The sequence below is a fragment of the Muntiacus reevesi genome, chromosome 1 (assembly GCF_963930625.1).
Source record: "Muntiacus reevesi chromosome 1, mMunRee1.1, whole genome shotgun sequence".
Classification (NCBI taxonomy): Eukaryota; Metazoa; Chordata; class Mammalia; order Artiodactyla; family Cervidae; genus Muntiacus; species Muntiacus reevesi.
This window is the reverse complement of record NC_089249.1, coordinates 161,391,784-161,419,024: the sequence shown is the minus strand read 5'-3', so window position 1 is coordinate 161,419,024 and position 27,241 is coordinate 161,391,784. Positions and strand designations below refer to the sequence as shown.

Sequence of the window (27,241 nt, the reverse complement as noted above, 5' to 3'; positions counted from 1 at the left end):
ATCCTTACAGATGACCTTTCCAAACCCCACTTGGACTTCTTCGTCTCCTGCGGCCATCACCTCCTTGCCACTCCTACAGCACCACAGACTCCACCATAAGCCAGAAATGCTCTGTGGGTCTCCCACTATCAGAGCATCCCCATGAAACCTTTAAGCCAAGATGGCATAAAGCAAAGAAGCAATTACCTTAGGACACATGTTGTTAACTAACGGTTGCACAAAATAAATCAAGATTAAGCACAGATGTTCACAGGCACAATTCAAAGCTCTGGGGGCTTGACGCTGAGATGCTGAGTATAGTTTCTGGGGAAGGAGCCTGGAGGTCTACCTCTCTAACAATTCAAGGTGCAAGCTGCCTCTGTAAAAACTCCCTGCAAAACAAATGATGAATGCTATCACTTTTCACCTTTTTTCATAAAATTGAAAATGCTCCTCGGATCTCTTTTGGTCAGCAAAAACATGTACTAAGGCAGGTCTCTCATAAAAGAGAAAAAGTGGGAGATCCCTGTAACTCAAATTCAGACATTTATGACTTCAGCCATCTATCCCTCGACCCTCTTTGTCTGTTACCCATTAGACTAATGCTACTCAAAATGTGGCCAGTGGCCCAGAAGTCTGCAAATTGTTACAGAGACAAGGGCTAAAACCTTAGTCTCATTAATCTGCTCCTAGCAAAGGATGACTCTATGGTCTGAATGTTTGTCCCCCTCCAAAATCCATACATTGAAATCTTAATGCCCAGTGTGACGGTTTTAGGAGGTGGAGGCCTTTGGGCGATTAGATCATGAGCGTGAAATTATGGGCATATTTCATTTTATGGTGTTTTGCTTTATCATGCTTTGCAGATGATACTTTTTTTACAGATTGAAGGTTTGTAGCAATTCTGCATTGAGCAAAGCTATCAGTGCCATTTTTCCAACAGCATTTGCTCACTTCCTGCCTCTGTGTTGCATTTTGGTAATTCTCATATTTCAAACTTTTTTATTATTATTACATTTGTTATGATGGTCTGTGATCAGTGACCTTTGATGTTATTGTAATTGTTTGGGAGCAGGTGTCCATATAACATAGCAAAATTAAACGATAAATGTGTGATCTGACTACTCCACCAATTGGTCAGTCCGCTGTCTCTCCCCATCTCCTCGGGTTTCCCGGAGACACAAAAATATTGAAATTAGGTCAGTTAATAACCCTACAATGGCCTCTAAGTGTTCAAGGGAAAGACAGAGCTAATTGATACAGACTTAACTGTTGTCTTATTTTAAGAAATTGCCACAGCCACCCCCTCCTGTAGCAACCACCACCATCAAGGCAAGACCCTCCAACAGCAAAAAATTACAACTTGCCAAAGGTTTAGATAACGGTTAGCATTTTTAGCAACAAAATATTTTTAATATGTTTATTTATTTATTTATTTATTTGGCTGCATCAGGTCTTAGTTGCATGTGAGATCTAGTTCCCTGACCAGGGATTGAACCTGGGCCCCTTGCCCTGGGAGTGAAAAATCTTAGTCACTGGACCACCAGGGAAGTCCCACGTATTATTAAACTAAAGTACATATATTTTTTAGACATGATGGTATTGTAAACCTAATAGATACAGTACAGTAAGCCTAACTTTTATATACACTGGGAAACCCCAAAATATGTGACTTGCTTTATTGTGTTATTCGCTTTATTGGAGACATTAGAATCGAGCCTGCATTATCTCTTAGGGATGCTTGTAATACATTTATAAAAGAGAACTGAGAGAGCTCCTTTGCCTTTTCACCCTGTGAGGACCTGTCACCTGGAAGAGGGTCCTCACTGGACTATGATCTTGGATCCATCCTGATCTTGGACTTCTAGCCTCCAGAACTGTGAGAAATAAATGTTTACTGTTTAGAAGCTAGCCAGTCTGTGGTATTCTGTTATGGCATCCCAAAGGGACCACAACAGACAATTTCTCCAAAAGCAGCAGCCCCAAAGCTCAGATTAGCTATGAAAACATACACAACCATTGTCACTAGCACTCAGTTGATACCAACAGTTGACACAATCATGCAAACACAGAACTCTTTAGCTCCACGGCCCCACAGTGGAACACGAGGCTGCCCCCATGGGCATTGGACAGTTCCACAATTTCAGTCCTTTTTCAGTTCTTATGGGCAAAGGATAACTACTTTCATTACCTTTTCAGGTCCAACTGCAGGCTTCTTACTAGTAACATTCTAACTGAAGGTGAGTAAAATCTGGCATTGGAAAAGTAAATTGGCATGGATTGTTTACTAAAAATCTCTGCTTCAGAGTTCAACAGGAGGCCTGGTTGCCCTTAACCTCTGGTGACCTGGCAAAACCCCTATATGTGACCATGTGACAAGAGCTGGCATTCCCACTATTTGCAGGAAGGTGGCTTTTGTAGCAGTGAATCATCAGCGTTGTGTGGATTTGGTCATGCTGCTATTCTTGTTTTTTTAAAAACTAAGTTATCTTTAGCTTTATCATTATCAGCTTTGTTTTGGATTGGAAGGTTGACCTCACAATGTGTAGAACTGCGTATCTGCATTAACATTATTCTTGGCCTGTAACTTTCCAGTGACTGAGACTTTAAAGCATGCATTATGGTTTAAGCATTCCTATTGCAAGAGCAGATGTACACACAACCCACTCTAAATTTGTTGGTGCACAGATAGTTCATTAGTGACATCCTGTTTGTAAACAGATGGTATTTAAATTGCTTGCAACCTAATCTCAACACATCAAAAATACATTTTTACACTTATAGGACATTGTTTTATAATACAAATTCTTGTATACAAACTCTGCAAGATGTGCATTGTGTTCATCCACAGATCATTACTAGTGAGTTCTGTTTCCCAGTTGAAAGTGGGGCGGCCAGATGGACCTGTAGTCTTTGCCATGTTACAGAGTCACAGAGCCTTAAACTTCATTCAGAGCAAACACCTGTGCCAGTAGCTGTCATTTTCCACAACAGATGCTGCCCAAGTGCTCTCTGTATACACACAAAATGACATGAGGCCTATCAGGTTTTCCCAGAAACAAGGGGAAAGTTCTGCCTACAACCCTGCCAGACAAACTGCCCCAGCATGTCCCAGCTCCTTTCTTATGCCAGAGTCAAAAGTCTTGGCACCAAGAAAAGCTGAAGACTAAAGCATCAGTCACCCCCATTCCCACCAGAGTCTTATCCATAAAAAGCTCTTCCCAGCCTCATACCTAGGAGTGAGTAATCTGGGGGCCAACATGGTGGGGGTGGGGTGGGGAGGTCTTCCCTGATCCATTTTTCAAACAACACCAGGAGTCAACATCTCTCCTGGGACTTTTCAGGGATTTTCAGAAGAGTCCCATGCCTAAATCAGCTCAGCTAAACTGCCGAGGCCCAGATTCCCCCAGTGAATTAGAGCCTCGTGGGTCCAAAAAGAGAGTCCAGCTTTCACCTGGCAACAGACTCTGGAAGATGTCCCAGCCCCAAGGGAAGGTTGATGTCCCAGCCCCAAAGGGAGGGTGTGGACTTCCAAACCAGTCCCCTAACCTAGCACCAGGTCTCACCCCACCTCAACCACTCCATTTGAGGCCAGAGGAGTCACAGATTTTACAAGCAAGCCCAGCCATCTGATGGCTCCAACGCACTTCCCTCTGTTCCCTGCAAGGATAGACCGCACTCCCAGCCTGGCGGGCATTCTGTGCCCATGGACGATGTTCTGCTCCGGCAACTGCCAGTGGAGAGGTGGCACCAGGGCAGGGAGAGATGAGGGGCACAGCAAATCCACCATGGGACTTCAGAGCCTTTGTCAAGGGCTAGGACTGCTTCCAGGCTGCTGTCAGCCCTCAAGAGTGCAGGCACTCCCTGGGTGGGGCTTCTGCTGCCCCAGTGTCCAGGGATAATGACATCAGGCAGACAGTGTGCTGAAGCCTCTTTAGTGGCTTAAGCCAAGGATTGCAAATGCAGGAGACTCAACCCCTGTGCACTCTGTAACGTGGCTTAGCATGAGCCCTGAGGAACGGCTAAGTCAGAAGATCAGGTCCCAGCCTCGCTGTGACCTCAGAGAGCCCTCAAGCCCTGCAGGCTCAGGCCTCAGTTTTGCTACCTGTAAACCGAGAGAATAACACAAGACTGAATCAAAGGGCTCTTGCCCTGAGTGTGTTGTTTGTTCCTTTGTGTACATTCCGGATCCTGTGTTACATACATGAACCGCTCCCTAGGACACCCATGGAACTGTGTCCTGGGGTGCAAACATGAGGAATCCTGTGTTTGTGCTGGGGGAGGAGAGACCCCAGAACAATATCCTCCCCATCCCCTCTCAATAGGAGGAAGCCACCGACTTCCTCCCTTTCCTGTCTCCTGCCTCCTGCCCGCTGGCAAGACTGAGGCCCATGCGGAGAGGAGGGGAAGGGAAACGGTCCAACAGTCCCCAGGTCTGTCCTTACCACAACCCTCCCCCCACCCTCAGTGACCCCATTCCAGGACCTTCCAGGCCACACCCATCCCCAGACCAGGGGGGCCTAGAGGCCCAGAAGCAGGGTAGGTCCTCCCCACCCCTCTCTCCTGCCACCCCTCCCACCCAAGCTAACTCACTTCCTCTTCCTCCCTAACACCAACACACTGACAGCACAGCCAAGCAGCCAGACCCAGAGTGACTGACCCTGGGCCCCGCTTGTGCTGGCTGGCGCAGTCAGCCTCCGGAGTATGGTCTGGCTGGAGCCCCCTTTGCTGTTCCCCATCTTCTTCCTGGCTTCTCATGTTGGTAAGTCTCCCCTGAACCTCCCTGCCCAGGGCCTTGACGACCCCCGCCCCTGAAAACCCTATCAGCATTGCTATCTCTTTCCTCCACACCCTGATTCTCTAGAAAGTGGGATCTGGGCCTGGAAAACCCAGGCAGAAGTTAGGGATTGGGGGAGGGGAGCAGCCACAGACGGTGTTGGATTTGAACGTCAGTGGAGAGCAGCAGAGCCTCTGGGCCCCCTGAAGTTTTCAGGGGGTGCTCATACAGTCAGTGTGTGGGACTCACTCAGTTATTCATTTGACAAACACTTATTGAGCACCAACAACATTCCAAGAGCTGTGAGAGGCAGAGAGCTTCTAGAGCTGTATAACAGATCGAATGATGCTGACCTCCTATGGCTGTAACTGGGTTTCAATAAGGTAATTTACACAGAGCACTGCTAAGAGCTTCTGAATACGTGGTAGCCAATTCCTTCAGCGTGCTGCCCAAAGAGGATGAGAACGCAAAGGCCATCTCAAGAGGTTTGCGGTCTAGTAGGGGGCCCGGGACACTGGGTGAGCATGGGACAGACAAAGAGGAGCACTGAAGGGTCAGCCTACTCTACTTCAGGGTGGGAGATGAAAGGGGATCAGGACAGACTTCACTCAGACGGGTGGTCTTCATTCCAGGGCAAGCAGAACAATAGACACAAGTCTCAGAGGCTTGGAAGTACACGGGGGGCAGGCGAGGGATCCTGGAGGGAACGCACAGTAGGAGGGGCAGTGGGAACAGCAAGGGAGCTCTACAGCAAGCTCTGCATCCTGAACGGCAATAGGGAGCCATAGAAGGTTGTAGGTCAGAGTGTCACAAGGTTTCGGATAGGTCATTTTGGAGGACAAGCTGAGGGAAGAGTGTGGCTATCAGGATGGTCCACTGAAGCAAGGATGAGGGTTAGCAAGGGCAGACTTGAGGATGGGGATGAAGTCTAGAATTTTTGAGGAAACAGAATTTTGTGACTCATTGGGGCAGTCAGGATAGTGCTTCAAGGTGTGGACCTTAGAGTCAGACAACCAGGCTTTGCCAGTTACTCATTGTATGCCCTTGGGTAAGTTATTTATCTGAGTCTTAATTTGCCAGCTATAAAAATGGGGTAATAATACCCACCTCCCAGGAGAGCTGGGATGATAAAACGAGAGAACATAAGTAAAGCACGTGGCATATAACTGATCTCTGATAGACATTCATTATCGTAGCAGCAATATGAGATGTCTCGAAGTTTGTATCTCAAGTGAGTTTTGCAGTCTGCTGAGGCAACAAGTCCAGAGAACAAGTTTGGGGAGAGCCGAGAGGCCTGCCCAGGGTTATTGACTTGGAAGTGATGGTGAAAGCCTGAGAGGGCATGAGCTTGCTAGAGAAGCCTGGAGAATAATTTTTATGACCCTCCTCTGTGGATGGAAAGACACCAACTTCTGCAGAGTGGGAGGATCCAAAGGAAAGCAGGTGTTCGGCACAGGACAGATAGTCAGCTTCATTTACTTGTGGTAGGCTTTCAAAGAATATCCATTGATAAGCAAAGTAGCATCTAAACCAACCAAGCACTTGGCAGTGAACAGACAGGGACAGAGTAGGAGGGGCTTGAGAAGGCATGGGGTCCCAGGGCTGAGGAGGCTCAGCTGAGCCGAGACTCCAGCTCTACGAGGTCCCTCCTGGCTCTGGCTTCACACCGTATACCCCAGTGACTTGGAACTTGGACAGCCCCCGTCCACACCATGATATTTTTCATTCCACACATTTACTCAGGCTCCGGGACTTCCCAGTTGGCGCTAGTGACAAAGAACCCACCTGCCAATGCTGGAGACATAAGATACGTGGGTTCGATCCCTGGGTCAGGAAGATCCCCTGGAGAAGGAAATGGCAACCCCCTCCAGTATTTTTGCTGGAAAATCCCCATGGACAGAGGAGCCTGGCCGGCTACAGTCCACGGGGTTGCAAAGAGTGGGACACGACTGAAGTGATTTAGCAGGCACCATGGCATGTCCTCTGCCTAGAATGTCCTTCCCACCGATGACCTCTCCCTGTCCTCATTCGCAATCCCCACCCTGTATCCTGCTCAGCTTTAAGCCCCTCAAGCTGTATCTTCCAGGAGGCACCTCTTCAGCCCCTCTCTCCCCCATGCTGGGTTAGGTGTCCCTTCTCTGCTCTCTACAGCTCCGTGCATTTGATAGGCATCTCTACGTCTGTCTCCCCACCCTGGAGGAAGCTCTGTAGAAGGCAAAGACCAAGGCCCACCTGGTGTCTGTGCATGTTTCAGCCCCAAGTGGGCCCTAGGACCTGCCCTCCCTGCTCTGGCCTTTTGCTGGGACCAGAGCTCTCTTCCCTTCTGCCCCATAACCACCTGGCTGCAGAGTCCAGCCTCTCCCGCCTTCAGTCCTAGCACAGCAAACCGGTCCAGATTCCGGAGCGACCTGGGGACCAGAGCAACGGGAGGGGTCCTTCCAAGACACTTGTGATCTTTAGCGCTCTCCCGGCCGGCAATCTGGTGTGGGGGCGGGGGGGGGAGTGGAGGGGGGCAGGGAGAGCGGCTCCCTTTTGCGGAGCAGCTGTAGCGACAGGTCAGGAAAGGGGACTGCCGGGCATAGAGTGAGGAAACGGTGATGGGGCGCATAGATCATTCTTTCTTTCCGAAGGCTGGGCTGTAAAGGGAAGCCATCTGGCTGGAGAAGGGAGGGGATGGGGAGGCTAGGGAAGGGTCTTTGTTTTTGTTTTTGTTCTGTTAGGATGAAGAGGCTCGAGGGAAAGGGGCCAGTGCACCGGGAAGGGGATAGAGACAGGAAGGGAGGCGGATGGACGTGCCTGCTGAAGTGCAGTGCCTGGCGGGGAGGGGAGGAGACGGGAGAGGCTGCGAGGAGAGGGGCGAGAGGTGGAGGGCGGGGCAGGGGGAGGGCCGGGACCCTGCCAGATCGGAGCCCGGTGTCCCGGCCCAGGGGCGGCGGTGGACCTGACGCTGCTGGCCGACCTGCGTCTGACCGAGCCCCAGAGCTTCTTCCTGACCTGCGTGTCCGGGGAGGCGGGGGCGGGCAGGGGCTCGGACGCCTGGGGGCCCCCGCTGCTGCTGGAGAAGGACGACCGCATCGTGCGCACGCCCCGGCCCTGGCAGCCCCAGCACCTCGCCCGCAACGGCTCGCGCCAAGTGACGGCGCGCGGCTTCCCGCAGCCCTCCGACCTGGTGGGCGTCTTCTCGTGCGTGGGCGGCGCGGGGGCGCGGCGCACGCGCGTCCTCTATGTGCACAACAGCCCCGGGGGTGAGTCCGGCCGCCGGCGAGGGTGGGGCTGGGGTGGGAGAGGGGAGGAGGGGGCTGCCCTTGACCCCTGACCCCTTCCTCCATCCGCCTCGCAGCCCACCTGCTCCCGGACAAGGTCACACACACAGTGAACAAGGGCGACACGGCTGTGCTTTCCGCGCTGGTGCGCAGGGAGAAACAGACAGATGTGATCTGGAAGAGCAACGGTAAGGGGGGAGGCGTCTGAACTGGGTGGGCAGGTAAACCCAGAGTGCTGGCACCCCGGCACCTCCATGGCCCTCGAAGCTCCCAGTGCTGGCCCTTGACACAGCCGTGGCTCCATACAACTGTTACCAGCTCTGGCCAGCCTCCGGGGCGCATCCTCTCTCCTGCACCAGATCCTTGGGAAGCACCTGCATCCAACTCATCTCTGGCTGTGAGATGTCCTCCTTCTGCGCCAGGAGGACCACAGCCTCATGGTCAGCTGCCTACTTCCCTGTCACCCCCCAGTTAGCTGTATTAACCCCTCCAAGTTGGGCTCTCCCAGAAGTTAGCAAGTTCTATCTCACAGCAGGTCTGGCAGGGAGCAGAATCCCCTCTGCTGAAGAAGAGAAGGGGTAACAAAGTCCCAGCACAGGCAAGGGACATTTGGCCTCTTCCAGAGATCTGTCCAGACGGGAGCAGGGACCCGGGCCGGCCTGGGGATCTCAGCCCGGGCCTGCTCCCACCTGGCCCTGTCAGGCCCTCTGGCCACTGCAGAGGAGGAAACCATTTTTCTGTATGGCCCCAAAGATTCCTGCCTCAGCTCTCCCACCCACAGACCATTGGCTGACTCTTGTGTCCCTGGACTCTTGAGCCAAAGGTTTTGCCTCCTGAGCTCCAGGGCCCCTGAACTAATAAGAGACGTGGAGTCAGGTAGACCTGTGTTTTCTAGAATCTCTCTTTCATCCTGAGCAAAGAGGAAAGGGGGAGGGGTGCAGGGACGAGAACCCTAATATTAAGGTCCACAGACCGTGGAGGGAGAGGCTCCTGGGAATTAACTGCACAAAGAAGAGGGGAGAACTAGGTTGGATGCATGAGACAAGTGCTCAGGGCTGGTGCACTGGGAAGACCCAGAGGGATTGGGTGGAGAGGGAGGTGGGAGGGGGGATCGGAATGGGGAATACATGTAAATCCATGGCTGAGTCATGTCAGTGTATGGCAAAAACCACTATAATATCGTAAAGTAATTAGCCTCCAACTAATAAAAATAAATGGAAAAAAAAAAAAAGAGGGGAGAAGCATTCCAGGAGGAGGATTGATAAGAGCAAAGGCAGGAAGCTGTGAGATACCACATTGTTTCTAGAAGAGATAAAAGCAATTCAGGAATGCAAGATTGTGGAGAGGTATTGGGGGTATGTCCTTCAGGACAAGATGGGAGCTAACAATTCCAGCCTCACTCCTTTGAACTGTATCCTGAAAAACTGGGATAGATTTGATCCCCAGGGCTTAAAGAAGACACACCTGGTCTTCCTATGTGATACTGCATGGCCGGGGTACCCACTGGAGGACAGCGAATGGTGGCCAGTTGGAGGGTCTCTTAAGTATAATACTGTTTTACAATTAGACCGGTTCTGTAGAAAATGAGGGAAATGAGTGGAAGTAGCATATGTGTCAGAGAAGGCAATGGCACCCCACTCCAGTACTCTTGCCTGGAAAATCCCATGGACGGAGGAGCCTGGTAGGCTGCAGTCCATGAGGTCGCTAAGAGTCAGACACGACTGAGCGACTTCACTTTCACTTCACTTTCATGGGGCTCGAGAGCAGCATGGTAGCCAAACTGGTGAAAATGATGTGTTGAGGAGTCTGATGCTGTCCCCTGGGCAGTGAAGAATTATTGAAGAGCTTAAGCAGGGGAGGTAGGGTCTACTGCAGAAAAATCTCACTGGTCACCCTGAGTGGAGAATGGACAGGAAGCAGAGGGACTGGAGGCAGAGAGACAGCTTGGAAGGCTGTGGGAGGCTGGGAGCAGGGTAGTGGCAGTGAGCGTGGAGAGAGGGGGGCAGCTTTAGGAGACAAGGAGGAGGGGGACTGAACAGGACTTGGTGATTTACTGAGTGGTTGGTGGAGCGCCTCCTACATTTCTGGCTCAGGTCCAGACACTCGCTGGTGCCTTCTCCCGGTCTGCTCACTCTGCCTGGCCCACGCTAATGTGACTCAGGATAAGGTGGGCAGAGGGAGGCGACCCCAGCTCTTGTGTGATGCTGAGGCCCCTATCCTGTTTATGCCCCCAGGATCCTATTTCTACACCCTGGACTGGCACGAGGCCCAGGACGGGCAGTTCTTGCTGCAGTTCCCAAATGTGCAACCATCGTCGAGCGGCATCTACAGTGCCACGTACCTGGAAGTCAGCCCACTGGGCAGCGCCTTCTTTCGACTCATCGTGCGGGGTCAGGAGCAGAGGGCAGAGGTGGTGGGTGATATGGGAGGTTGGGAGCCCTGCGCATACTTCCTGTGGACCCCCCAGAGCCCCCAGGGGTGCCCCAGTCATCAGAGGCAGTGGTCCAGTGGGTGAGGGTCCGCTGCTGAGGGTACATTCCTGCAGGCTGTGAGGCGGGGCGCTGGGGACAAGACTGTACCAAGGAATGCCCAGGCTGCCTGCATGGAGGTGTCTGCCATGACCAGGATGGCGAGTGTGTGTGCCCCCCTGGATTCACTGGGACCCGCTGTGAGCAGGGTAAGGAGGAGGGAGCACCAGGACCTGGGCAAGAGAGGAGGCCTGGCTGGGAGAAGACTCTCCAACCACAAGGATGGACTTGGAGGGTGAGCATGTTCCAGTAGGTCTTGAACACTGAGACCCAACAGAGGCTTCTGTACCCACATGCCCTCTTTCTAGCCTGCAGAGAAGGCCGTTTTGGGCAGAGCTGCCAGGAGCAGTGCCCAGGCACCTCAGGCTGCCAGGGCCTCACCTTCTGCCTCCCGGACCCCTATGGCTGTTCCTGTGGATCTGGCTGGAGAGGAAGCCAGTGCCAGGAAGGTACGGACTAACCCACCCTCCGTAGTCTCTGACCAGACAGCCGGCTGCAAGCCTGGCCCCAGCTCTTCCTTCCGGCCCTGCCTCACACACCGAGCCCTCCACCATCCCCTGCTCACTTGACCAGTGCCCTCTCCACCCAGCCTGGCATTCCCCAGGCCCCCGCTGTGCCCTTGTTGCCTCCTACCTGTGCCCCTCTAACTACACCCCCTCGGTGCCCAGCCTGCGCCCCAGGTCGTTTTGGAGCTGACTGCCACCTCCAGTGCCAGTGTCAGAATGGTGGCACTTGTGATCGCTTCAGCGGCTGCGTCTGCCCCTCCGGGTGGCATGGGATGCACTGTGAGAAGTCAGGTAGGAGCATGGGGGGTGGCTCTGAGGAACAGATCAGCTTCACCAGATGCATCCCCCTGGCTCAAAGCCCCTCCTCCCCCTGGGGATGGGCAGCAGCCAAGGGTGGGTGGGAGCCCTGAGGGGGCTCTGACCAACCCAAAAGAGTCAGGGAGGGCCTCTGGAAAGAGGCGTGATCTCAGATGGGGTATGGAGGATGGGAGAAAGATGGCCAGGGAGAGAGCAGGGCAAAGGCCGGGGGACTGAGGACTCAAGCTTTAACACTGGGACAGTGGCGTGAGGAAAGGCTCTGGAAGTGGTCAGAGGAGGTCAGCTCTCGGGGCGTTTGAATGACAGGCTGTAGGGTTTGCACTGAATGTGATAGCCCTGCAGGGAAGGGTTGAAGAGGTCCATCAGGTGTGCTGTCAGGCATGGGTTTGAGAAAGGACCCCAGCTGCTGGGGAGGAGCGGGAACAGGAGAGCCCAGAGGATCTGTCACGGGGCCCAGAAATGATAGAGGCCTGAACCAGGGTTCTGGTGGTGAGGCTGGCGAGGGGTGTGGTCTCCATGTGGGAGGGTCTGAGGAGGCGGAGGGTGCAGGAGGCAGATTCGGGGGCCAGTAGAGGTGGGCGTGAGGGCCTGGAGGTGTTGTCGGGACTTTGCTGGCTTGCAGGCCTGCATGACTGGGATGCTGGCGGTGCCTCCACTAAGATGAAAGACGGGGTGGAGGAGGGGAGTGGTGGCTCTGTGGCAGTCGTGTGTCTGCCCTCACAGGGCCTCCGGGATGAGTGTCCCCTCTCTCCCCAGACCGGATCCCCCAGATCTTGGACATGGTCTCAGAACTGGAGTTCAATTTAGACACAACGCCCCGGATCAACTGTGCCGCGGCGGGGAACCCCTTCCCAGTCCGGGGCAGCATGGAGCTCCGCAAGCCGGATGGCACAGTGCTCCTGGTGAGCCCCATGACCTCAGGGCATCTGCCCACCCACAGGCTCCTCCACCCCTCGGGGCTTTCTGCAGGCTCTGCCCACTGGCCTGACCACAGCTCAAATTGGGTCAGGCTGATTGTTGAGGGACCACCTCCCGATCTCTGTCCCCTCATCAACCTGGACAAACACACAGGCCCCTGCCACCTTCTCTGAGGGCTGTCCCTCTCCCCTGCCTCTTTCAGTCCACCAAGGCCATTGTGGAGCCAGATAGAACCACAGCCGAGTTCGAGGTGCCCCGCTTGGCTCTTGGGGACAGTGGACTCTGGGAATGCCGCGTGTCTACATCTGGTGGCCAGGATAGTCGACGCTTCAGGATCAATGTCAAAGGTCAGTGATGTCCCGGATTCATGGAGGATGGATGGCAGATAGAGTGGGCCCTAGCCGAGGCTGCTCAGATAGGAGCAGGAAGGGCAAGAGCAAGTAAGGTCACAGCCCAGCACCAGGCAGAGAAGAGGGCTTGTCGTCAGCCCGAGGCCTGGGTCGGGCACTCCCCAGGCTGGAGCATAGCTCAGTCCCACCTGGGAAGGGAACCCATGCCCCAGAAGTGGGACACTCTCCAGCCTTGCCCCGGGAAATGCTACCTTTCTGTCTCCCCTGCCCCACAGATACACGGTTCCTTTCACTCCACTTCTGGGATGATATGTTCCCTCCAACCCCAAGTCACACCACCAGGCACCCAGTGCTACAAAAGGGGAGTGCCTGGGGCTGTGGACCTGTTTCTTTTCCCAGAAGTGCTTCCTGGTGAATAAGGAGGCAGCTGCCAGTGCCCAGGATTGCTCGGAGCCTAGCACCCCACCCCGGTCTAGGTGTCCCCCACCTTCTCCAGCACCATAAGCATCAGACGTTCACGGCCCCTCCCACCCCTGGTGCTCTTTTCCTGTGCTCCTGACCCCCGCCACCACCTCCCCTGACATGAACCCAGACCTCTTGTCCCTCTCCCTCTTTCTCAATGTCAGGCTCTGCTTCCCATCCTCTCTACTTCTCTGCCGCCCCCTCCACCACCCCGGGGTCCCACCTCCTGCTTTCCTCTTCTTACTCTCCCCAGGCCCACTTGGTTTTGAATCTTCACTACAAATTCTAGCTCCATCATCCATCTAAGTGAGTTACCTTGCCCCTCATAACTTGTTTCTCTCTCTGTAAAATGAGGATATCAGCACTCCCTTGATAGGATTGCTGTGAAGATTAAATTAGATGATGCGTTTAAGCATTTGGCACAGTGCCTGACAGAGGGTATGTGCTCAATGTATGTTGACATTTATTGCTATAGTAGTTATAATGTCACCTATTCCTAAGATTTCAACCATTCCCTGGCAACTCCCAGATAACGATCTGCAGCCTGGACCCCTCTCCTGGGCTCCAGACCTCTGTGTAGTGGGGGTCTGGTTCTGAGGTCAGTGGGGAAATCACCTGGTGCACGACTCAGGGGCCCTACTCCAGGTCACCTAACCCTCTGCGTGAGCCGCAGGCCCAAGGGCTCCATAAGATCCAAACTGGACCTTCCTCTCCCTCCAGGCCAGCACTTCTTCCTGACATGTGTGTTCCTGCCTGACAACATTGTTCCTTCCCACCCCTTCTACCACACCCTTCCATCCTCCTTGACTCTCCCCCCTTCCCCCATCCATCCATTTATCCATGCATGTATTCACCCATACATACATCCAGTTTTCTTAGAAAATCCATCTGGAAAATGTTTGGACGAAGCAAGGGAACCAGTTGAGACATTAATGCAATAATCTGGACAGAAGAGCTAAGGCAGGAAAGACAGTGACCATGGGATGAGGAAGCTAAGCAGGAGCACAAAAGCTGTTTGGGATAAGATGGGCTGATTTTAGATGGCCTGGTCAGACAGACTTTGTTTAAACCCTGGCTGCATGTCTTAAGCAGGTTGTTCCATGTCTCTGAGCCTCAGTTTCTTCATTCTTAAGATAGGGATGATGAGCCCTGCTTGAAGGCAGTTGTCAGAATTGGAGACCGTGCACATGAAGCATCTGGATAGGGCAGGTGCTTCATCACCTGCTACTTTTGTTTTTTTAATTACGAGCGTGATGAATGATGGGGGAGGGGCAGAGAGCAGGGTGATGCTGCCTTGGGCTTTAGCTTTCTGTCTTCCGCCACATTGCATGGCAGAGTGCCCTCCCCCAAACCCCTGTCTACCCATGTCACTCCCTCACTTAACATCTTCTGGGACACCCTCATCTCCTTGTTGCCGAGTCCCTATGCCCCGAGCTGTCCTCCCTAGGCCCTGGCCACTCTGATCATCTGTTGCACCTGGTCTCTCCCCAGCCCAGGGGCATCCCCAGGTCCACACTGAGACCCAGAGTTATCTTTGATGCCCAGAGCGCAGAGTCTGCCCCTGTGTCCGAGGGCTGGGTGGGCTGTGTGGGCCACGCCTCAACCTGAGTCTCCTTGCAGTCCCGCCAGTGCCGCTGACTGCCCCGAGGCTTCTGGCCAAGCAGAGCCGCCAGCTCGTGGTCTCGCCGCTGGTCTCCTTCTCTGGGGACGGACCCATCGCCTCCGTTCGCCTGCACTACAGGCCCCAGGACAGCACCATGGCCTGGTCCACCATCGTGGGTGAGGGGGGCAGGAGCTAAGGGCAGGATGGGGTGTCAGGCAGTCATGAGGGGGACGGAAAGAGGGAAGGGAGGGGTAAGTGTGCGGAGAAGAGAGGGGTTGAAGGAGGAGCGGAGGCTTCTGGAAGGGGTTGGCCCTGAATGCTGTGTGCTGTGCACCCCTCCCCCAGTGGACCCCAGTGAGAACGTGACGTTGATGAACCTGAGGCCGAAGACGGGATACAGTGTCCGTGTGCAGCTGAGCCGGCCGGGGGAAGGCGGGGAGGGGACCTGGGGGCCTCCCACCCTCATGACCACAGACTGTCCTGGTGAGAGGCCCAGAGTCACCCCTTTCTGATCCCCAGGGGTCACTGTCCCATACGCTCCGGGGTTGTCTCGGCTTGTTGGCCCTGGGGGTCCCTGCCTTTTCCACTGGAGGTTGTCCCTAGGGGTTCACCATCCCATCCAGGCCCCCAGGACCTACCAGAGAGTTCTGACCTCTACCTCTGGCCCCAGAGCCCTTGTTGAAGCCGTGGCTGGAGGGCTGGCATGTGGAGGGCCCCGACCGGTTGCGAGTGAGCTGGTCCTTACCCCCGGTGCCGGGGCCGCTGGTGGGCGATGGCTTCCTGCTGCGCCTGTGGGACGGGGCCCGGGGACAGGAGCGGCGGGAGAACGTCTCGTCCCCCCAGGCCCGCACCGCCCTCCTGACCGGACTCACGCCTGGCACCCACTACCAGCTGGACGTGCGGCTCTACCACTGCACCCTCCTGGGCCCGGCCTCTCCCGCCGCGCGCGTGCTTCTGCCCCCCAGCGGTACGCTCGGGAGGGGGTGGCGGGCTCCTAACAAGGGCGGGCCAGGCATGCCGGGGACACATGGGGCCCGAAAGGACATGGAGGTTACAGGAGCCTGGATGGACAGGCAGAGACCACAGGACGTGGAAACAGGGGCGCAGGGAAGATCTGGATGTCAGGCAGACAGGGAGGACAGGACAGGGGAGGATCCAGGATGCCGGGAGGATGTGGGCCTCCAGGAGTAACTGGGTCAGAGGAGAGCCTGGGGGGTCATGGGAGGGGGTTGGGCGTGAGGAGGACATGGGACTTGGGGGACGTGGGGACACTGCAAGGAAGACTTGGGATGTGAGGGGAAGCAGAAGGTCGTTGGTGAAGGAGGCCACAGCGAGAGGAATATTCAGCCCAGGAAGGAACGGGGAAGTTGGCAGCGGATCTCCCATCCTGGGGTCAGTAGAGCTGGGGACACAGCTAGAGCGGATCTGTCTGACCCCACAGTCACACAGCCTGGTCCCATCTGAGCCCCACCTTCCCACCCCGATCTCCCCAGGGCCCCCAGCCCCCCGACACCTCCATGCCCAGGCCCTTTCAGACTCTGAGATCCAGCTGATGTGGCAGCGCCCCGAGGCTCCAGCCGGGCCTATATCCAAGTACATCGTAGAGGTGCAGGTGGCGGGGGGCTCCGGAGACCCACTGTGGATGGACGTGGACAGGCCCGAGGAGACGAGCACCATCGTCCGCGGCCTTAACGCCAGCACGCGCTACCTCTTCCGCGTGCGGGCCAGTGTCCAGGGCCCCGGCGACTGGAGCAACGTGGTAGAACAGTCCACCTTGGGCAACGGTGAGATGACGGGATGCCCAGGCCATGGGGTCGGTCTCGGTGCTCTTCCCGGCAAGTGATCCCCTGCCTTGGATCTAGGGCCTCCTAGGCCCCTCCCAACAAGTGATAGGGGAATAGGGGCCCCCTGGCAGTAGGGGCCCCAACTCTTCCCTCCTTTCATTTTTTCGGTTTTTCTTTGATGTGGCTCTTCTTTTTTTTTTTTTAATTGCTTATTTTTGACTGCGCTGGGTCATCTTTGCTGTGTGCAGGCTTCCTCTAGTTGTGGTGAGGGGGACTACTCTTTAGTTGCCTCGTTCAGGCTTCTTATTGCAGTGGCTTCTCTCTTGTTGCAGAGCTCAGGCTTTAGTAGTTGTGGTTCGAGGGCTCTGATGTGCAGGCTCAGTAGTTGTAGCACACAGACTTAGTTGCCCCGAGGTATGTGGAATTTTCCAGAACCAGGGATCGAACCCCTGTCCCCTGCATTGGCATGTGGATTTTTAACCACTGGATAACCAGGGGAGTCCCACCCTTCCCTTCTTATGACCCATTGTCTGAGTGCTGGGAAAATCATAACATTCCAGCAACCCGCTGGTCCTAGGCCTGACATCCCCGCTCCCTCCCTGGTACTGGGATCTCTGACCTCCACCTCTGTGTGACCCCGTGGTGGCCTCCAGGTTCCCTGACCCAGGCATCTCTGTGATCTGCCCCTCTTCTTGTGTCCAGGGCTGCAGATTGAGGGCCCAGTCCAAGAGATCCATGCAGCTGAAGAGGACCTGGATCAACAGCTGGTCCTGGCTGTGGTGGGCTCTGTGTCCGCCACCTGCCTCACCATCCTAGCTGCCCTCCTCACCTTGGCATGCATCCGCAAAAGCTGCCTGCATCGCAGACGCACCTTCACCTACCAGTCAGGATCGGTCAGTCACCTGTACCTGCCGCCGGGCACACGTGTGCAGACCCTGCGTATATATGTGTCTACCTGTATACACACAAGTATTTGTACACTGTGAGTGTGTGTGTGTGTGCACGCATGGATGATTAGGTATAAGACTACACTCAACAGCATACAAAGGTGCAATCTGTAATTTTCTCCATTTCTATAGAATTGAACTCAGCTCATGAGCCCAGGTATATTAGTGATGAAATATTTAATATTCCCAGTTCAGAATCATTCGGTTATGTCCATGTTGCACCAGGGTCAATTCGGTGTTCTCCGCCTTCCCGTGAGTGGTGATGGAAACTTGGGAAGCCTGATGAGAAGGTGGAGAATGCCTGGGCTCCATGAGGACTTCTCTCTGGCCAGGTCCTCCTACACGCATTCATGGCCTGTGTCCTCAGCCCTTCTGTGACTTCCTTCGGGCCAGAAGGGCACTCGCACTTTGAGTTCCTCATCCCAATCTCCATCTTTGCAAATCCCTGGGCCTCCTTGCACGTAAGAACTCCAAGGTCCTTCCCTGTCCCCTGCAGAGGGCAGCATATTCTGCAGCCCTCAGACCCATTGCTGCAGCTCCTCCTACAACTGTTTCTACCACTCTCAAGTTGATCTGGGCCTGCAGCCTCACCTGTCACTCCTTTTGAGAAGCACAGGCCTCCCTACTCTTCTTGTCTTCCCTGTAAACCTGAGCAGCAGGCCCCCACTGAGGGGGTAAGGACTGGGGGAGGGTGCTAACTCCCCTTCAGGGACCCCAGCATCACCTCATCTGTCACCCCTCCTCCACCTCTCTCTCCTCTGGGATCTTCCCCACTGCTGTCACTTATGATCCGAACTCTGCCCTGGGTCCTCCGTGCCTGGACTTGGTATTTACAGAGAAGTTTTGGCATTTAAAAAAATAAAAAGCCCTCTTCTCTCTCAAGGGCTGATCCTTGTGATAGAAAGCCTAGTGTCCAAGGCTGTTGTCTCTGCCATGCCTCTAAAATACTCCCTTCAGAGATTCAATCGGCTTCTTTGTTCCAGGCTGCGTTGGCCTCCCTCTGAGGTCAGTGTGTGCAAAAAGCGGCCTGGCTGTGGTGGGGGAGGGTCAGGGGTATGAATGTGAAGGGAAGGAGTGAGAAAGTAGCCTTAAATGGATGTAGCATCCTAACATATATCAAGACATACCCCTGCCCCAGGCGCCTATGTGCGGGTATCTGTGCATGAACGCGTGTGCTGGGCGTGAGTGTGCCCGTCTATGAGTGCCTCCATCTGTATGCACCTGTATCCCTGACATGTGTGGCCCTCCGCTTGTTCTCCTGTACAAGCTCATGTACCTCTCATGGATGCCCTGCCTACTGGCCTCCACTAGAACACGTGTGTGTGCATGCAGGCGTGCGCTTTCAGTTGCCTATGTTTCGTGTGAATCCACGTGACCTGTGTCCTCAGACATTTCCCATCAGGCTGGGCTGCGGCTCATATAGGGACCCCACGCCCCAACAGGTCTATCTTAACCGTTCTGTCTGTTCTCATATTGGCGGTGCCCATGGTCCCATTCAGCTGTCTCCTTTCCCTGCTCTCAGCCCTGCCCAGGTGGCCCAGGTCCTACTTGGCTAGGACAAATGGATGGTCTTCTCTGTTGTGTTCTTTCTGTCTTCAGGTCCTGGGTGGTTTGAGAGCTATGGGAGCTGCCAAGTGGGTGGACAGGGGTCATCGCTGCTTCTCTGCTATGGAGAAGAAAGCCACTCCACTGGCTGCCCGCTGCTCTAGGCTCAGCATGGAGTAGGTAGTCACTAAACATACCCCAATCCACTGCCCAAGGCCAGAATCCACTCCAGAGCATCCCTGGTGACAACAGAGCCTGGTTGTGGGATCGGCACAATAAGGGGAAGCTCATTGCTCCCATCACAGCTCATTCCAGTTCCTCTTGGTTTTAGTGTTAGGAGTATCAACCTTCCATTGACTCGTGTCATGGCTTCCAGCAATTTTACCTACTCCTTGTTCCTTCAGAACCCACACACTGGATCTCCAGCCTGCGGTCTCTGCATTTCTCTCTGGACATCTGTCCACCCAATGGCCCACCTGTGGCTCCATCTCATATGATTCTGTCTCAGTATGTGTCCTCTGTCTGTCCATGCCTGGCTGGCCACTAGGTGCCCTCTGTCTGGGTCTGTGTTTGTTTGTCTGATGACTGTTTTGTCTGCCTGTCTCTGCCTCTTGCTGCCCCTGTCTCTTGTGTGGACTGTCTGCCTACTTGTCCCATCCTGTGAAGGGCGAGGAGACCATCCTGCAGTTCAGCTCAGGCACCTTGACGCTGACCCGGCGGCCAAAACCTCAGCCCGAGCCCCTAAATTACCCAGTGCTAGAGTGGGAGGACATCACCTTTGAGGATCTCATTGGAGAGGGGAACTTCGGCCAGGTCATCCGGGCCATGATCAAGAAGGATGGACTCAAGATGAACGCTGCCATCAAGATGCTGAAAGGTCCGCTGAGAGCAACCCCTGCCCCAGCCCTGACCCTCTCCTTTCTCCTTCAACCCCACGCCCCACCTAGCTTCCACCAGCAACTGACCCCAGCCCTCAACAGCCCACACCCTTGTTATTTCTGGCGAAAGTGATATTGGATTCTTTACACAGAGTATGCCTCTGAAAATGACCATCGTGACTTTGCGGGAGAACTGGAAGTTCTGTGCAAATTGGGGCATCATCCCAACATCATCAACCTCTTGGGGGCCTGTGAGAACCGAGGTGAGCCCCCAACTCATCACCTACCCCTTCTTCCACACCCACATCGTCAGCCAATACCTCTAGTACCTTGTAGGAAGCTTCAGGACACCAAAACATCACTACTGGTTCTCCTTCTTGCACCAGGTTCTCTATCTAGTACCATAAGGTGCCTGCTGCCATCCCAGGTTGTCTGAGTGTAAATCACCACCCTGTATGCCTCATCTCCCAGGTTACTTGTATATCGCCATTGAATATGCCCCCTATGGGAACCTGCTGGATTTTCTGCGCAAGAGCCGGGTCCTGGAAACTGACCCAGCTTTTGCCCGGGAACATGGAACAGCCTCCACCCTCAGCTCCCGGCAGCTGTTGCGTTTTGCCAGTGATGCTGCCAATGGCATGCAGTATCTGAGTGAGAAGCAGGTGTGTGTGGGGGGGGCGGGTATGTGTGTGTCTTTGGGGAAGTTGGGTTAGAGGGATGAGGGGAGACCATCAAGTGAACTTCAGGAGACCAAATCAGCAGGCTCTAATTGGATATGGGATTGAGGACTAGAGAGGATGTTACCCCAAGTTGCTGGCCTGGGTGAGTGGGTGAGAACACCCCCAGAGCAGGTCTGTGTTTGGGGGTGTGGTTTAGCATTTTGCAACTGTCAGTCTAGAACCAAGGAGGGAGACCTGGACCAGGGACAACAGTCTGGAAGCTGTCACTTCAGAGGTCAGGGTGCTGGTGGCCAGGGAGTGGGTGAGACTCACCAGGAGAAGGGTGGAACAGACGGGAAGCCTGAGCCCAAGTCCAAGGACACCCTGCTTGAATGAAAGGAGGGAGGAGACAGTTGGAGGAGGGGATGTGAGACTGAAGGGAGGCGTTTTGAAGTTGTTAAGGTATTGAGTATCTTTGAAAGTAGAGGGCAGGGGCTCAAGGCAGAGGAAGGGGCGATAGAGCAAGGTCTCTGAGGAAGGTGGAGGGCCCAGTGGGGAGGATATGGAACTCAAGGGAGAGATCGCTTTGGGCAAGAGAAGGGCCTTTCCATTCTCATCAGTGGAGCAGGGGTTGGGGGGAGGTCAGGGAGAGATGGGGTCAGGGAGCATTCAAAGAGGAGAAGATGCAGTGTGGTCACTGGGGAAAAGTCAGCTGTCGTCCCAGGAGAAGGATACAGCCTGAACTTGGCCATGGTCCAGATCTCAAGTAGGAAGGGATGACAGCCCCCACTGTGGCTTTTCCCAGGCACGAGTCCCTGATCCAGGTTGAGGCCCGGGGTGGGTGGGCAGAAGGGTAAAGGGCTCCTAAAGGCACAGAGGGGCCCAGGAAGCCAGCCGAGAGCCAGACCCCCTCCCTGGCCCTGGAGCCCGAGGTGCCATCATCCTCCGTCGTCCCTGACTTCTGACCGTGCCTGCAGTTCATCCACAGGGACTTGGCTGCCCGAAACGTGCTGGTCGGAGAGAACCTGGCCTCCAAGATTGCAGACTTTGGCCTTTCTCGGGGGGAGGAGGTTTATGTGAAGAAGACTATGGTGAGTCTCCTTCAGTCCTCCCCTTCGGGGCCGTGCCTGGCCCTGCCTCCCAGAACCTGCTGAACAGCCTTTTCTCCTTACCCAACCCCTCAAACCCACTCCCTCCCAGGGGCGTCTCCCGGTACGCTGGATGGCCATTGAGTCTCTGAACTACAGCGTCTACACCACCAAGAGTGATGTGTGAGTGTGGGAGCGCGGACAGGCAGGAGGGTTTGGTCCCCTAAGGATGCGTGTAGGTGTGACCTGGGCGCACCTCAAAGATGTCTCAGGTTGTCCAAGGCATGACTTGCCTATCCCTAGGGTGTATTCCAGGTATGACACAGATGTGACACGGATGTGTCTTAAGCATGCCTTGGCCATGCCCAGCATCTTAATGGGAAGGCAGGGTTGGGCGGGGGAGAATAAAGCTGGAAGGAAGCTTCATCTTGGAAGGTGTTTCAGGGGTAGCATTGGAGTAGGGGTGGTTTAGGGCTGTGTTTGACTAAGAGACTGGAGGATGCCTTGGAGAGGTATGGGGCTGCTGGCGGATAACGCCTGGGTAAATGGAGAGACCACTCAAAGAATGCTCTGACCTTCCTCTCTGTAGGCAGGTCATCCCCACCAGAGGACCTAACCAGAGCATGACCCCCAAGATGCCACTTCTGCGCTCCCTGCTCCAGACAGCCATCCTGGCACACCCTTGTCCCTCTCTTCAACCTGGCCTACCCAGCACTCTAGCCCTGGTCCTGGCCCTTCCCCATGCTCTTTGGCCTGACCTGCCCAGCTCACTGTCTACCACACCAACACCCCTCTGACCACTACTCCCCTACTTCCTACTTCTGCCCCAGGACCCCTGAGATGACTCCCCCAACTAGAACTCCCACCCTGGCCTCAGCCACCTCTTACCTGCCCCGCTGTTGTTATCAGAGGCAGCTAAGAGCTAGGGCTTTGGAGCCAGACTGCCAGAATTTGAATCCCAGCTCTGCCACTTACTAGCTGTGTGACCTTGGTGAGCTAGCTAACCTCTCAGTGCCTCAGTGTCTCTATCTGTAAAATGGGGATGATAACCCTATGTGAGGGGTAGATGAATTAACATATACATTAAATGATGAGTGCCTGACCCACAGCAAGTGCACAGTAAAAATGTTAGCTGTGATTATGTTGAGCCTGGGAGGCTGTGAAGGAAATTCAGTAGCAGAGACCACACCTGGCCAAGGCCAGACCCTTGCAAAGTAGACATAGGTAGGGACTGGGAGGGGCTGCACACGTGGGGTAGGTAGACATTAAGCTGCTGGGCCCCAGGGCCTAGAAGGTAACTCAGTTCACCCTCCTTGTTTCAGTTGGTCTTTTGGGGTCCTCCTCTGGGAGATCGTGAGCCTTGGTGAGTCCATGAGCCCTGTTCCCCAGAGGGCCCCCAACTTTCCCTGACCCCCACTCCCCTCCTCCTGGGTCCCAGGCTAAGAGAGCATTGCCCTCCCACAGGGGGCACCCCATACTGCGGCATGACGTGTGCCGAGCTATATGAGAAGCTGCCGCAGGGCTACCGCATGGAGCAGCCTCGCAACTGTGATGATGAAGTGTGAGTCCCTCAGCCTCGAGCCCTGGGCCCCCTGTCAGTCACCCCAGCGGGCCCTGACCCTCCTCTCATCGATCCCCACCCACAGGTACGAGCTAATGCGGCAGTGCTGGCGGGACCGTCCGTACGAGCGACCCCCCTTTGCCCAGATCGCGCTGCAGCTGGGCCGAATGCTGGAAGCCAGGAAGGTGAGGCGAGCACCAGGGTGAGGAGAGCTGGGCTTACTGAGCTCACAGGAGTGCCCTCGAACAGGAACCAGCAGGCAGCAGTCTCCATGGCCCTGTCCCCACCACCAGCTGCACCACAACTAAACCGGGCCCTGGGGTGTAGCGCCCTTTCTAGCTCTCACTGCGTTGGACACTAGGCCCTTCTAAAGCCTTCCGAGGCCACTGATTAGCCTCAGCAGCAAGTCCTTGTCCCAGATCCCATGTCCAAGACTCCCTGCTTTCCTCTGCTGGAGTCATCAGTCCTTTCTTGTCATGGACACCTCTTCTCACCTGGCACAGAGCTGAGTGGAATGCATGAATGGTCAGCTCACCAAATGGATGGATGGATGAGTAATACAGCAACTGAATGGATGAATGTATAGAATTAGTGGATGAATGATATAATAATCATACAAATAAACTAATTAAGGGAATTCCTTAATTCCTTGGTTGTGCAGTGGTTAGGACTCCACGATTCCACTGCAGGAGGCACAGGTTTAATCCCTCATCTGGAAACTAAGATCCTGTAAGCCACATGACAAAAAAACACGTAATTAAATAACTGAATCTAATAACCATATAAGTAAATGAATTATCAAATAAATCTAAGTGAAGAAGTACATGAAAATGAGTAATGTGAAAAGAGTTCTGAAATATGAATTAATGACTAAATAGTTATAGGAATTATTAAACTATCTTAAGAATGAAGGAATAATCAAATAACCATGAAAGCCAAAGCTGCTCAGTCATGTCTGACTCTTTGCAATCCCATGGACTATACAGTCCATGGAATTCTCAAGGCTAGCTAGAATACTGGAGTGAGTAGCCATTTCCTTCGCCAGGGGATCTTCCCAACCCAAGAATCAAACCAGGTCTCCCACATTGCAGGTGGATTCTTTACCAGCTGAGCCATCAGGGAAGGCCAAGAATACTGGAGTGGGTGGCCTATCCCTTCTCCAGGGGATCCTCCTGAGCCAGGAATTGAACTCGGGTCTCTTGTATTGCAGGCGGATTCTTTACCAACTGAGCTAAGTAGTTATAGAAATTATTAAACTATCTTAAGAATGAAGGAATAGTCAAGCAACCATAAAAATGGGTAAATCAGCAGAAATAGCCTTATGAATAGAAGAATAAGTAAATGAATGGATGAATGCATTAGCCATCAATTCATTAGATAAGGGCATGAAAAAACACCTGTCTAACATTGTGTCAAGGGTCTGTCATGTTAGCTTCCCAGCTGTGGTCTGATATTCTTGCTGCTCTGGGCTGGTGAGGACCACCCTTGACCATGGGGTCATCCTGAGTCTCCAGTACAGATCAGTGTCTCTTCCAGTACCCCAACCACATGGAAGTCAAGAACCTCCAGGGCAGGCATACCCCAGTCCCTGGCCCCCCACTAAAGCTTGCTCTGCTCCCCAGGCCTATGTGAACATGTCGCTCTTTGAGAACTTCACATACGCGGGCATTGACGCTACAGCTGAGGAGGCCTGAGCTACTGTCCGACCAGATCCTGGCTCTGCTGGCCAGAGCACACTCGGCTCTCCAACCTGTGACTGCTGATCCTTGTCGCCTGAGCTGCCTCAAGGAATTGGTTTTTAACTTAAGGAAGAAAAATGGGGATCCAGGGATGGGGTGGGCTCAGGGGGGTGGGTCCTCATCCCTTGCAGTTGCTCCCAGTGCCTCCTGCATCACTGATGGCTACCCTCACATCCTTCCTCCTGGCTCAGCTGCTCCACGTTTGCGCTCTTCTGCTCCCTCCACTCAAATCCCTGCTTCAACCCCTCCATTGAAACCAGCACTCATACCACTAACATGCCGTTTTCAGCTGCGCCCTACTCCCAGCCTCGTAATCAGGAAAAATAAATGCTCTGAGAAGCTCCATCCAATGTCTACCTTTTACTGCTGGTCAACCCCAGGGAAAAGTTAAACCAAAGAGGGAGAAACTGGACTTTCCAAGAAAATAGTCTCCCTTGTTACACTGTCATTATTTCAAGCCCTCCCTGATGGGAGACATCCTGAAAGACCCATTTTACACATACACTGCTCCCACATCAGGCTTCCCTGATAGCTCAGTTGATAAAGAATCTGCCTGCAATGCAGAAGACCCCAGTTCAATCCCTGGATTGGGAGAATCCTCTGGAGAAGGGAAAGGCTACCCACTCCAGTATTCTGGCCTGGAGAATTCCATGGACTCTATAGTCCATGGGGTCACAAAGAGTCAGACACGACTGAGCGACTTTCACTTCATAATCACTCCCCCACATCACTCTCATAATGAGAAGCCCGGTTTTCGCCTGGTCTCTTACCTGTTCTCCAGCCTCTACTACCAGTATGTCTCCCTAGATAGCTGCCAGCCTAGGATTCTTTGCTCTGTGCAAACAGTCCCTCCCAGCATCGGCTCTAGCCCAGCCTCAGTTCAGACTGACACCTGAGCACCAGACAGAGTCCGGCCTGTCTGGAGCTCCCAATTTCCTTTTGTCTCTAGGCAACCTTCCCTGGCTTGGTACTGCCCAGCTTGCGGGCCCCAAAGGAAGAAGGCAGAAGTCATTTCCAACTTCAGTCAGTCACAGCAGGATAGCTGTGCCTTCTTCAGGGTCTCTCAGTGTTTGGGGAGGTGCTCCCTGTCCTGAGAGCTAGTCCCACATCACTGCCCCTTGCTATGTGGCCTTCAGGTTTGCCCATCCTTTGGATCTGTCACTGCTGGCCTCAGGTCTCTCTCCCACTGCTCCTTAAAAGCAAGACATCTTGCTTCTCACATTTTTTTTCAGAGAATCAGATAAAATCAAAACAGCCATAGCATAGCATAACATTGTGGTTAAGAGCATAGTTTGTGGAATCACATAGACCATGTCCAAGCCCTGGTTTTATCAATTACTATCTGTGTGACCTTGGTCAACTCACTTAACCTCTCTGAGCTTCAGCTCTGTCCTCTGAAAAATGGAGTTCGTAATAGGTAGCTGCCTGTTGTTAGCCCTGAATGTGATCACAGCACTGAACCTTGGAAGTAGTATTCAGTAAGTGTCAGCTGATAACATTATATACAAATACAGGAGGTTGGGGGAGAGGTGTCCTCCAAAAAGACTTGAGTGCTAAGAGAGTGGAACTGACTTTAAGAAGAAGAAATTAACTGGAGTAAATGGGAAGCTATGCATGCCAGGGGGGATGGCATTTACTTGGATGAAATTCCATTTCTGATCTATTGCAGGGCTATTTCCAGGTCCAGGATGGAAGTATTAAAAAGTTATCTTTGATAGGGGCCAACACATAAACAAAGATGCCCTTGTGGGATGACAGATACGTAAACAAACTAAAATTACAGTGGCGTATGCTATAAGAGCAAGAGGGGGACCTGAGGGATATATAGAAAGGAGACGCAGTCAGGAAAGCTTTTCCAGGAAAAGTGACATTTTAGTATGGGCTGTGAAGAAGAAGCAGGAACCTGACAGAAGGAAACCTCCAGCAGAGGAAACAACACCTGTAATATTTGGTATGTTCAAGAGCTGCAAAGAGTTCCCTGTGGCTGGAACAAAGGGAGAACATAGGTCTGTGAGGGTAATGACCCCAGAGAGGTGACACGGGCCAGCCTGTGCTGAACCTTATAGGCACTATTAAGGATATGGGTCTTTATCCTTAGGGCAAAGGTCAACCATAAAAGAACTGGATGTAGGGGTGTGTCATGATCAGTTTTGCATTTTTTAAAATATCACTAGCCAATATGTAGAGAATGGATTATAGACGAACAAGGTGAGGACATGCCTATAAATTAGAAACCTTCAATAAAACAGACAAATACCTGGAACTTCCCTTGTGGTCCAGTGGTTAAGATTCCAGGTTTCTTCTGTAGGGGACACAGGTTCAATCCCTGGTCTGGG

The 27,241-nt window shown here is 53.7% G+C and overlaps 1 protein-coding gene across 3 annotated transcripts; it reads left to right on the top strand.

Annotated features, from left to right (window-relative positions):
- The first annotated feature begins 4,606 nt into the window (after window positions 1-4,606).
- Window positions 4,607-25,325, top strand: TIE1 (tyrosine kinase with immunoglobulin like and EGF like domains 1). Of its 3 annotated transcripts, none has more exons than XM_065914714.1 (23): window positions 4,607-4,741; window positions 7,684-8,001; window positions 8,097-8,207; window positions 10,254-10,409; window positions 10,565-10,696; window positions 10,856-10,996; window positions 11,216-11,344; window positions 12,128-12,273; window positions 12,492-12,636; window positions 14,722-14,880; window positions 15,050-15,187; window positions 15,375-15,671; window positions 16,198-16,488; window positions 17,191-17,381; window positions 19,647-19,857; window positions 20,011-20,121; window positions 20,330-20,520; window positions 21,495-21,608; window positions 21,718-21,788; window positions 22,928-22,968; window positions 23,070-23,166; window positions 23,252-23,351; window positions 24,789-25,325. In XM_065914714.1, exons 1-23 carry the CDS (start codon window positions 4,684-4,686, stop codon window positions 24,858-24,860), a joined length of 3,420 nt encoding a protein of 1,139 aa, XP_065770786.1. In that variant the 5' UTR covers window positions 4,607-4,683; the 3' UTR covers window positions 24,861-25,325. The 3 variants fall into 3 exon arrangements, with proteins under 3 accessions (XP_065770786.1, XP_065770792.1, XP_065770800.1); XM_065914720.1 differs by having other exon boundaries at window positions 4,608-4,741; window positions 7,767-8,001; window positions 10,254-10,432; XM_065914728.1 differs by having other exon boundaries at window positions 4,633-4,741; window positions 7,767-8,001; window positions 24,789-25,324.
- The last annotated feature ends 1,916 nt before the right edge of the window (window positions 25,326-27,241 follow it).